Source organism: Chamaea fasciata, unplaced genomic scaffold (genome assembly GCF_029207755.1).
Source record: "Chamaea fasciata isolate MVZ Bird 193981 ecotype frontalis unplaced genomic scaffold, bChaFas1.0.hap1 SCAF_2, whole genome shotgun sequence".
Lineage (NCBI taxonomy): Eukaryota > Metazoa > Chordata > Aves > Passeriformes > Sylviidae > Chamaea > Chamaea fasciata.
Genome location: NW_027094087.1, coordinates 113,140,484 through 113,152,699, shown reverse-complemented (window position 1 = coordinate 113,152,699; position 12,216 = coordinate 113,140,484). Strand labels below are relative to the sequence as shown.

The 12,216-nt window shown below is 42.8% G+C and overlaps 1 protein-coding gene across 5 annotated transcripts in view; it reads right to left on the bottom strand.

Annotated features, from left to right (window-relative positions):
- DSCAM (DS cell adhesion molecule) overlaps positions 1–12,216 on the bottom strand; it is a 384,919-nt gene that overhangs the window by 58,435 nt on the left and 314,268 nt on the right. For 3 of the 5 annotated variants that reach the window (XM_066177133.1, XM_066177136.1, XM_066177135.1), the window contains one exon: positions 4,194–4,347. In XM_066177133.1, the coding sequence (XP_066033230.1) occupies positions 4,194–4,347 (154 nt within the window). The remainder of the gene's footprint in view (positions 1–4,193; positions 4,348–12,216) is intronic. The other 2 variants (XM_066177137.1, XM_066177138.1) reach the window with 1 other exon arrangement.

The following is a 12,216-nucleotide window of genomic DNA, read 5'->3' as shown; positions in this document are numbered from 1 at the left end:
TACAAATCACCGAATAATTAATTGAAGATAAAGTGGTTCCTTCACAGAACAGTGCACTCTCTTATGATAATGTAGTTTTCTTCATGTTTGTTTGTTTAAAGTACAAATCCTCTAACCTACATTTACTGTCACAGAAATAGAAGTGGGCAGAAATTCTTTGCAAGAGGCTGTAACACACGTGGGTTTTTCTTCCTTTAGAGGACACAACTGTGTTTTAAAGGTGAACTTCAGAAGGAAACTGAACAAGAGCTATGACAGTTCACTGCAGTTCAGCTTAAAACAAAAAAGACCCAACAGTGAATGCCCTGGGTCAAGAGATTCTTTCATTTACTTTCTCACAGAAGAGGGTGGGGAAGCCCCGGAACAGGGTGGCCAGAGAAGCTGTGGCTGCCCCTGGATCCCTGGCAGTGTCCAAGGCCAGGTTGGACACTGGGTCTTGGAGCAGCCTGGGATAGTGGAAGGTGTCCCTGCCCATGGCAGGGAGTGGAAGTGGATGATCTTAAAGGTCCCTTCCAACCCAACCCATTCCATGGTTCTCTGTTTCTAATATCTCCTGTATTCCAGTTGGATGAACCATCAAAGAAACAGATCAGTGTGCACTGTCATGTAAAACTCACATGTTATTTAAAAACACTAAACACACAAAGCAACATAGACCAGGGGGGAAATCTGTTCCAAATTACTGCTCAGGTAGTTTATGAAACCAGGGGAAACTCAAAAGTCAGAGTTGTCCCCAGAGGATCAGATTGCCAGGGGTCTGGATCTGTTATCGTCACACTGGCAGCAAATGCCATTCCCCATCAGTCATGGTCAGTAAATCAGAGGGACAAGTGCGTGCAAGGTTTTTTGTCTTTTGAGTATACTTGATAGGCTAAACCCACTTCTTTCAAGTCAGCAGTGAAGAGTAATTTGAGGGGCAGGAGCACAGCTTGCTTACGTGGAGGCTGAACTTTCATTGCCATGATTATTTTCTGTTTGTTGGAGATTTTTTTTATTATTTCTGTCAGTTAATTACAGAGAATAACAATCTGTTCTGAGAAATGAAGACACTAAAGAAAGAAAGAAATGTTAACTTGAATTAAGCTTTCATTTAAATTGGACTATCCATTTCACATCAAACCCCTATCTAGACATTCTTATTGTTCTCAAAGGAGTTCTTAAAGGGGTTATAATTAAGTTGACATAATTCAATTCAAAGTTAACTCTTATTAGCTGTCATGATGCTATCATTACTTGGACAGTTACTGTGCAGTAAGAGGAGCAAAAAAAAAAAGGAAGCAAACAACTACAAACTAATAGCCCACAGGATGTTTTTGCATTGGGAACTTATGGTAAAATCAGGCTTTAACTGCTTCTGACCCTGGGATGTGCTGTTTGCTACAGATATAGTGGGGGGTGAAAAAGGTCTTTGAGGCTTTGAGCTCTGCCCATCCTTCCTCACTGTGCAGCCACTGCCCTCAGCACTGATCACCACCTTCTCCCAGCTCCCCAAAAAGCCCTGTGATGCATTCATAAAGGAAATTTTGTAAGTGATACAATAATTTCTAACCTAGCTGCATCCAAAGTTCATGAAATTGCTATCAGTATTCCTAGCACCCATCAAACCCTCCACAAATGGATTATTCATTACTTTTACAGTCCTAAGTGCATGTAAGAGGCTTTTCCTGAGCATCATGTAACTCAGACTTTATATTGGAGCATCACTAGAAACTCTAAGGTTGACTGGATGCATTCTACTGTCCTTTGAAATAAAATCTTCTTCAGACTGACCTGTCTATATTGAAGTAATTAATTATTTTTTCTTTTAAGTCATCTTGCCTTTTCATAAAAGTTATTTTTAAGTTCACTTATTTGTCATCATGGATTATGTTACATAAGCTACGGAGGAGCAGAATTAATTCTGGTAAGCTGGATCAGTTTAAGTACATGTGGGTCAAGTTGCAACTTCTCAATTTTTTGGCAAACAGTGAGCAATTGCACACTGCAATTCCTCCGAACTTGAGGTCATGAATATTGGTGCCTGCAAAGCCTGAATTGATCGGTGTTAATCTTTGAACATTCCCCTCTTTTCAAAATGCATAGGGCATGGAAAAAGAGGACTTCTAGTGCATTTTGTGCAGGGTTTGCCTGCAGCCTCAATCTCTTAATATTGCACCAAGTCTAATATTTTTTTCTCTTATTTGAGCATCTATTTTTATGCTTATTTTTGATTATTTTTTCCTTTCATCACGCCACACTGATTACACGCAAGTGACAGTAAAAGAGGAGCATACTGAAACCTTTGCCCTTTTACCCTGAGTAGTTCTTTCATGATCTTCCTTCACTGGGGTCCTTTACCCTCCTCATCCCCCTTTTAGGATCTCGACTTTGGTCTCACTGATGTCCATTGTGCAGTGTGCACTTAGGCTACAATGGAAAAGCTCCAGATTTTTCAGATCTGAAGAACCCTGTTTGCAGCTTCTCCACACTGGAAAACTGTCATGTGTTCAAACAGCACCCTCCAAAATCAGCAATAACATCCACGACAATCAAAGAATACTAGAAGGGTTGGGTTAGAAGGAAGGTTAAAGATCATATAGTTCCAACCCCCAGCCATGGGCCACTGTCCCAGGCTGCTCCAAGCCCCAATGTCCAACCTGGCCTTGGGCACTGCCAGGGATCCAGGGGCAGCCACAGCTTCTCTGGGCACCCTGTGCCAAGGGCTCCCCACCCTCCCAGGGAACAATTCCTGCCCAAGATCCCATCCAGCCCTGCCCTCTGGCACTGGGAAGCCATTCCCTGTGTCCTGTCCCTCCGTGCCTTGGGAATTGTCTCTCTACAGGTTCCCTGGGGCTCCTTCAGGCCCTGCAAGGCCACCCTGAGCTCAGCACAAAGCTTCTCCTGTCCAGGCTGAACAATCCCAGCTGTGCCAGCCTTTCCTCCCAGCAGAGTTGCTCCATCCCTCTGCTCATCCTGGAGCCTCCTCCAGACTCTCTCCAGCAGCTCCATGTCCTCCCTGTGCTGGCCCCAGGGCTGGGACAGCTCTGCAGGTGGGGGTCTCACCTGAGCAGGGCACAGGGGCAGAATCACCTCCCTCAACCCTCGGCCTAAACTCCTTTTGATGCAGCCCAGGGTAACAGCCCTATGTTAATCTACCAACATTAAATGGTGAGCTACCAGCTGGACAGGTAGGAATAGGGAGATTTCCCACGGTGACGGAGTTTGCTCTTCCATGCAGAAAGTGCTTCCATGTTGGTGGCACTAGGCTGAGGTTCAGCAAAGCCTTTTCAAAAAGAACCTGTCATCATAATGCACTAGACACTTTATTTTACATCTTTACATCATTAAACACCCAAGTGAAGTATTAGCAGGCTTGTAAAACTGTAAAGCCAATTAAATGAATCTGATTTTGCAGCTCTAGGGATCTGTGCATTTCTCTGCCCATCCTGGCACAGGCTGTAATGGTACCAGGTGGAGAAGTTTAAAAAAAAAAAAAAAAAAAAAAATCAATTTGAAGACCCTATGTAGAGATTGAGTGGGATGGGACTCTTCTCACTTTGCTGTTCAAAATGTTAGGCCTCCATCTCCCAGCCAAGGTGCTCTAATGTTGCAAGCACCACATCTCAAAAGGCAGAATTCAGAGGCCCCAGCAATATCTTTTAATAGAACAACTAATACAGCTGGAAATAAATATTCAAGATTTGAGGCACATTATCCTTTCATCATATCTGAAATAGAAGCAGCAAACTTCAAAGCTAATGCAAGTAGAGAACAATTGTTCAGAGTTTAGATATGTTAATCAGCCCATTTTATACAGAAGATGGTACTTGTGGAGTACACAAGAGATATTACTAAGGAAAGGAATGATAAAGAAGTTACCTTGTACAGCGAGGAATATTCAGAGGGGGGGGAGGCATCATCTGCAACCCCCCTGTACCCAACAAGTGAAGATAAAAATTGCTTCAAAAAAGCAATCTATTCCCTTCTAAGGTAGGCTGGATGAGTTACCCCCCGGAGGTGCACGTCATCCCCTCTCTGCTGACTCCAGCAAAAGCTTGAGCAAAATCAGCTGCCAGTTGTCACCTCGCCTTTTTTGCAGCGAACTGAAGCGGCTCCTGACAAATCCCACCCTCAGCGAGGAGGCACGGAGTGCCAATTCTGCCAGCAATTAGCATGACAGAGCCCTGGCTAGCTCTGAGCAGCTGCCCCTGTACCTTTGGCCAGCGGCTCCACCGTGATGATCTCGCTGCTGTTGCCTCTGCCCGCAGCCGTCACGGCCACCACCCACACGCTGTACTGGCGATTCCGGCTCAGGTTGGGGATTCTGTAGGAAAATGAGTCGGGAGAGGCTTCAAACTCGCTGATCACCTGTGGTGGGAGAGACAAATGTTTCCAGGCTAAAATAAGCAGTATTTGGAGAAAATGTGAGTGCTACAAAGCCTGTTACTTTCAGGGCTCTTCGGATGAGTGTCAATTGCTCCAAGCAGATGGCAGATGGCAATAAACAGAGCAGACACAGGAACTTGTTGCAATCCATTCATATTCAGTGAATTTGTGCCTGTGCCTTGTTTACAGATTGGTTTTATTCAAATTAGGACTTTTATGTGCCACTTATTTTTACGGGGTTGGATAAACAATGGGAGTGAATGAATATGGCTAAATTTTACCATCAATAGTCCTGACAAACTGATTTAGCTCTACACAAAACTTTCCCAGTGGAGGATTCAGTGCTGCATCTGCTGTGAAATCTGGAGTTTACTATTTATGTCACCTAGAAGCTTTGGTGCTCCTCATTCCTGGGTTTTGGTGGCTTATCCCTTCAGCAGTGGAACGAACCAAGGAATAAAACTGTGCTCTGTGATAGACTGTTCAAACTTCCCCCAAGTCTAGTTTTGTTTAATCACGAAATTACTTCCATTCAGAGACTCCCAGCTGAAGGTCATCTCAGCCAGTTGGCTGCATTAGCAGGGAAGGACAAGTGCTGGAAGAAATGCCAGTTCAGCCTCTCCTCTGTCACTCAAGTGCCTCTGCCCAAAGGCTGCAGCAGAGCCAACCAGCTGCTCTGCAGTCCCTGCTCATCCATGAGAGCTTCTGCATCCTGCTTGGAGCAACCTGTGCAGGAAAGGTGTGGAGGAACACATAGATCCCTCCAGGGGGCTTTGAGAGCCTCAGCACATCCTCCTCAGGAAGCCTGAGGAGGAAAGTCTCAGCTCTGAGCAGTGTTACAGCGCTCAATATTGCCACTTTTATTTCTGACACGGCCTTTGTGATGCCTGTATGTAAAAATAGAGGGGTAATGAACCATTGGAATTAATAATGCTCACTTGCCTGTGCAGTGCTGAGCCTGGTAACGGCTAACTAACACTAGGCTAAAAATAATTAGAAGGTTAATGACGTAGAAAAGAAGATTTTAGCAGGAATCAGCATTAAAAATAATGCATCAATGTAATCTAAACTTGGTTCAGACTGACAAAGTGTGCAAGGAATCTCTTTGATATACAAATATCTGCTTGTGGTAAAGGCCAATTCCACCTGATTAGCATTTCAAAAGGCACATTGACCTGAAAACATTGGAATAGGTAGTCCTTCAAAGTGAATTTCAAATAAATAAGAGATGTTTCTGAGATATCATTAAACACCTCTCCACATGAAGTGGCAGACAATTCCAAGTGCTGAATGGGGCACTGCATTCCTCTGTTCTTCAGCTGGCATCTCCTACAGCCAGGGAAAGAGGGGAGCTCATCTCCTTTCACATTTGAAATTCAGAGTGAAGACATCTGTCTCTAAGCCAGGCACCTCAGCTCCCTTCAGAGACCATGTAAAGGCTCCTACAAAAACACATTTTGTTCCTTCCATGGAGAGTGATTTTTCTGGGAAGACTGGCTTGCTCCAGGTACGTTCCCCAGGCTCAGAACAAGCCCAGAGGAAGAACTTGCCATATTTTCTAGCCAAACTCATTGCCCCTTTGCTTGTCAAAATGCCAAATTGATTTGTCCCATTTAGCCAGCTTTTGCCTGGGTTCCCACTTCTGATATGAAGAGGTCAATGCAGCCAGACACCTTTATTATTACCTGAAATATTGCAGCAGGTTTTGGGAACCATCTGCCTTGACATTTACACAAGAATATTGGACAAATGCCCGTAGCTTGACAGGCTGGATCTTTGTGAGGTTATACATAAAAATTAATGTATTGATCATGGCAGAGGAGGCTGAAATTTCATATTCATGAGGCACCATTTCCTACAGGCAATTTGAAAGTCAAACAGGCCAGGCTGTCTCTGGCACTTAGGCTCCACTCATTAATGCAGTTACCTAGCATAGGTTCCTTCTAAACCACCTACTGACATGGGGCATGGATGCAGCATTTAGGAACAGCTAAACGTCACAGAATTCCTTAGTGCTAACTTTCATTCCAGCAACCATCAGCTCTTTCTCACTGGAATTCCAAAGATGGACAAACAGCAGGATTTTCTGCTCTAAAGCTTTTAAAATGCCTTGTTTTCAATTCCTTTCTTCTGCCCAGCATCATTCACCCATTTGCATCTGTGGCTATTTCAAATGTAAAATCAATTATTCTCAGAATTAATTTATTAATTGAATCTGGTAAATGCATCTTCACTAAATTAACGACTCTAATTTTCTTAAAACAAGCTGCTATAGCAAAAGATTTTGGTTTCTAACTGGTTAACATACATCTTGTGTTTCCTCAGCTCATGTTCCATTTTAAACACTTGGGGATGCTTCAGTGACAAAGAATCGATTTTACTTTAAACTTTTGCCTGTCATTTCAATTAGCCTAACATGCCAGAGATTTGATTACACAAGAAAAAAAAAAAAAAGGCAGCTTTGTCAGCAAAGAGAAGATTAAACAATTGAAATAAGAAATATTTAAAGGAATGTCACCTTGTCACATATTGGCCCATGCATTTGCCAGTATAAAACAGAAATTGCTGTTCAATCTTAGAAGCAGTAACATGCTTGCTCAAGGGATTTTTTTTTCCCTAACTGCTATTTTTCTTCAGCTTATAGATGATGGGTTAATTTTTCTTCTGTCTTTAGCTCACTGTCCAAGAAGGAGAGACAGAGATCAGCCTCTGAAATCCAGCAAGGGCTGTGAAGAGCAAAATGAAATCAAAGTCCTTTTTCAGGATGCAGTCAATCTACTTCCCCAACCAGGCAATGGCAAAAGATGCTGAGGAAGAGCTGGTGCAAGGAACATAATTCTCCTCTGCACCTTCAGCCCTATTGGTGTGCATTTCTTCGTACACTTTGAAGCAGCATGCCATCTCCTGGCATTTCTGACTCCTTTAAAGCACAATTCAATAGGTAATGTGCATAAACTCTGATCTCTCTGTCTTCTATTTTTAATTGCTCGTTCTATTTGTTGGCTTGTTTGCTGTGTTTTTTAGCACAACCTGTGAAAAATTCAGAAGAGCGCTATAGAAAAAAACCAAAGCATTTCTAACAGTTTTCCAAGCAGTCAGGGACTTTCCCAAGCAGGGAGTTAAGAGAAAAAATAGAATTTACTGTGGGGTGGAAGGTTATTTAGTTAAAGGTAGCCTGCACCTTGCTTACAGCTGGTTCCACACAACTTCTGATTTTGTAAGTGAGCTACAGATCTCTGTCTCTGTTCTCTGCACATTGCAGGAAACCTGGAAGTGAACTGGGAAAGCCATATAGGGAGAAACAGCCCAGGTTTATGGTGTGTGTTGTGAAGTAAGAGCATATACAAGTTGGTCACCTGTGTATTGGCTGTCTCATGCTGAAAATTAAAATTAAATATAAATAATATATCTACCACCTAGAGTGGTGTGTATGCTTTCACTCCAATTTTAGGTAAAAAAATATGGCATCATCTAAAAATGGAGCTGAAAGGACTCTGAGAGATCACCTGAATCTTTCTTCTTTAAACCAGGTTCACCTGTGTCTGCACAATTTCAAACAGATGTTTCCTCAACCTGATTTTGAAGACTTACAATAAAAGGAGATTTTGCAACTCTCTAGGCTGCATGACCTATTCAACTGCTTAACTAATCTCATGATTAGAAATAATTTTTTTTAATCGAGCTTGAGTTTTCTGCTGCAGTTTCAACCCATGGATTCTTTTCCAGTCTATTAGGAACATGAAGAATAGATTATTACCTTGATCTTTGCACCAGTCTTTAATCTGCATGAAGTTTTATCGTTCCTTTCCCCACCAGTACCCTTATCTTTTTACAACTAAATAACTCTGGTGCTTTCAACATTGTCCAGAAATCCCATTTTCTCTATCAGTTTCTCTAATAATATCTTCTGTTATCCTTCAGAGTGTCTAGAGATGGTCCATAGCTTTCTCACAGTTTCCAAACCTGTACTCAACAATTCCAGGGATTCTCATTTGGCTTTTCAGGACTGGATTATAAAGGCTGTTAATGTTCATCTTGGGAGGTGCAATAACCTCAAAATCCTCTTCTGAAGAATCAAGAGAATTGCTCTCTACACAGCACTTTTGCACTTGGTTATTCAGGGTCCCCATTTTCTTGCTAAATTTCATCCAACTTTTTCCAGACCAATTTCCCAGTTCATCAAGACCTGCCTGAATTCTGCTTCTGTCACCTGTGTACATGCAATCCCTCCCAGCCTTGTCTCTCCTGCTAATTTAACAGGCAGCCTCTCTATTTCATTATCCAGGTCAGTAATGGAGCCACTGAACAGAAGTGGGCTCAGGAGGGACACTCAGGCCGCTCCCTCCTGCCCACAACAAGGAGCCTCTGGTTTTGCAGCCTCCCACAGAACAGCATTGAGTTTGTTGTATCTGGCCTGAGTTAAATCAGTGAAATGATGTTTGCATAGCTGGGTCTCTCTCAACAAACATCCGTCCTCTGGGCTCAGCTCCACTGCAGAATGGGAGAGAGCCAGGCAGTGAGTTGAGCACTCCATCCCAGTGATCCACACTGATTTTTAACTTGGTTTCTAGCTCAGTTTTGTGCTGCTCTAAATGGCTCTTTTCAAAACAATTCTGCTTTGGAGGGGCTCATGCTAAGCAGTGTAGACTGACTTCAGTCAGCATCACATCCTCCTGGGCCCAGGTGCTGCTCCTTGGGCCCTGCTTCGTCACTGGTACAGATCAGGCCTAGAACAAGCACTGAGCTTCATGAATAATTAAGGAAAGTCTTCAATTCTACGTGGTAAAACCACCATGATCTCCATCTTTTTGTACAATTCCATCACAGAATTGTCTACCTTGCCCTACCTCAGGCATTGCTGCTCCTGGAAAGCACAGAATCATCGGGGCTGGGAGAGAACTTCCAGCCCCAGCATCACCCAGCATCACCCCAAACCCTGTCCCCAAGGGCCACATCCCGGGCACTCCCACAGACAGGGACTTCAAACCTCCCTGGGCAGGTCATCCCAAGGCCTGACCACTCTTTCAGTGAAATTTCCATTTCTAATATCCAATCCGAATGTCCTCAGGTGCAACTTCAGGCCATTTCTGCTCATCCTTTCACTTTGGACATGCCAGAAGAGACTGACCCCCACCTTGCTAAAACCTCCTTACAGGGAGTTGTAGAGAATAATGAGGTCCCTCCTGAACTTTCTTTTCTCCAGACTGAAGAACCCAAATTCCCTCAGCTGCTGCTCCTAAGACTTGTTTTTCAGATCCTTCTCAGGACACACTCCACCACTTCAAGGTCCTTTTGTGATGTGAGAGGCCCAAAACTCAACACAGAACTTGAGGGGCAGAGAGTACTAAGATGTTTTATTCTAAAAATCACATTTTAGAGTCTCCAGGACTCACAAGTTAACCAGTACTGGGGGCTACACTAAGTTGTTTCTACCTGGAAGCAAACTGGAATAATAAAAAATCAATACATGTCTGTATTTATAGAGAATGAACTTCAAGTTCTGCATCCCTGAGAAGAGCAGACAGAACACTGCTGTGCCCTCTCAGTGAACTCCCTAAAGGTGTGTAAGTCTGCCTGAGGTCACGAATTGTACTTTTCTTGAGGACTGCTGGCTTTTCCCTTCCTTTCACAGATGGACAGACTCTCAAAGCTCCAAATAACCACTGATCCTGGACCATGGTCTCCAGTAAGGCTTTTGGCTGCCACTTTGGTCTAAAAAGGGTTTCTGTTCAGGTGTTGGCTCATGTTTGGAAAGGTGGCATCTGTTTTTCACTCAGCATTACTGAAGGTAACTGTTGCAAACAGAAGCTGTGCACAAAAGTGAATGCAACTGCCACACAAGATTGTAACTTTATTTTTTTTCTTCACCTTAATTGTGGAACTGAAATGTTAGAAAGTTTTAGATGGAAATTTTGGGAAGAACAGGGGCAGGTCCCTGCCTTCCAACTGGCAGGAAAATCCTGACAATCCAAAGAATCCCAGGATCCTTGAGGTTGGAAAAGCCCTCCCAGCCCATGGAGTCCCAGCTGTGACCCATCTCCACCTTGTCCCCAGCCCAGAGCACAGAGTGCCACCTCCAGGCCTTCCTTGGACACCTCCAGGGATGGGCACTCCAAACCTCCCTGGGCAGCCCCTGCCAAGGCCTGAGCACCCTTTCCATGAAGAAATTCTTCCTTATGTCCAAGCTGAACCTTTCCTGGTGCAGTCTGAGGTCATTTCCTCTTGTCCTAAGAGCAGAGCCTAACCCTGCACCTGCCTCTTCCCTCCTGTCAGGGAGTTGCGGAGAGCCAGAAAGTCCCCTCTGAGCCTCCTTTTCTCCAGGATAAACACCTGGAGCTCCCTCAGCTCCTCCTGAATTCTCATTTCCAGGTATTACCCCTGGAAGAAAACCCACTGTCTGGACTTCCAGGTCCACCACCTGCCTGTACCTTTGGAGCATCTCCTGGAGAGTCCCTCAGGCTCGTGATGAGGGAAGCAGCATGTGGTGGTGTCACAGGCTGGTGACCACGGGAAGGTCAGGACATCAAGGACTTATTGACAGACTGTATTGATATCCCTGGGTGCGAGACCAGGTAGTGAGACAAGAAGGGAGGTTTATGAAAAAATCAATATCAAATTTGTTTTGGTGGGGCTTTACAAGGAGACCTTTTAAAAATCATATAAACCAGCAAATTTTCAGAATCAATTTATACTCTGTCACATCCCTCCTGAGGTCTGCTCTCTGACAAAAATAAGATAGGCAAAAAATGTAAAGTTGACAAAGCAATTAAAATAATGAATGTACTGTGTTTGGGAGCTGGCACCAAAGATGCGAAACAACGACAAAAAAGGCTAAAAATAGAACATGTGGTATATTAAAAAAGACACATTTTAAATACCATCCAATATAAGGTTTTAAAATAACCCCCAAATTATGCACTATTTCTATGCTAAATAAAGCACACAGGAATTAATAAGCATAAATATCTTCACGCTGTAAAAAGTTCTATATAGATACAGTGATAAATACTGCTTGTAATACACAAATCAATGAACATATATTTAAAATTCAACCTTACAGAATCTGCTGACTCTAAATAGACTTCTTTTCAACAGTAACTTTGTCTACTTAGCCAACTTCTACCAGCTACTTTTTCCTTTTCTCCAAGAAACTTTCAGCATCCTTCTAACCACTGAAAGATCCACAGTATGTAGCAACAAGTAAGTTCTGCCTTATAACTGCATCAACTCTATTTTCCAAAGTTTTCTTTTATCCAGGTCTTTAATCTGGAGAGGAAATGAGGATCAGAAAGTGTGATGCAAACCCAAAGTTAGAATTCAGACAGATCCTATGCAAAAATCAATACAAAAATTGTGTCTGCCTGAAAGAATTGAGTGGAAAACACCTGGATGATGGGAATTTATGACAGCTAATAGTTTAAAGATCAAGTTTAAGATAATTGTATATACTTCCACATCTAGTTTATGTTGTAGATCAGCTGGTTTAAGATAAGCATGTATACTTTCTCTAGACTAAACAAAGAGAAAGGAAACTTTTAGGAGATTTATCCAGTTTATCACAGACATCTAGCTTCTTTTCTTAATGAAAGGAAATCCTTGATGACTCCAGAATAAGTATTTGTGACTCTATTCAAGGTGTCTGAAGTCAGATGTATTAAATCCAACTTAGAGTCTGTGAATTACAAACTAAGAGGAGCAATTACTCTCTTCTTCCACAGGACAACCCCAGAGTCTCCTGTGTATGTTGGTTAAATCACATAATGTATTTTCCCCTTAGGGGGTTTAAATAAAAGCAAAAAAATGAAACAAATATAGAAGTCTAACAGGCTTAAGAGTATGTTTCTCACAGAA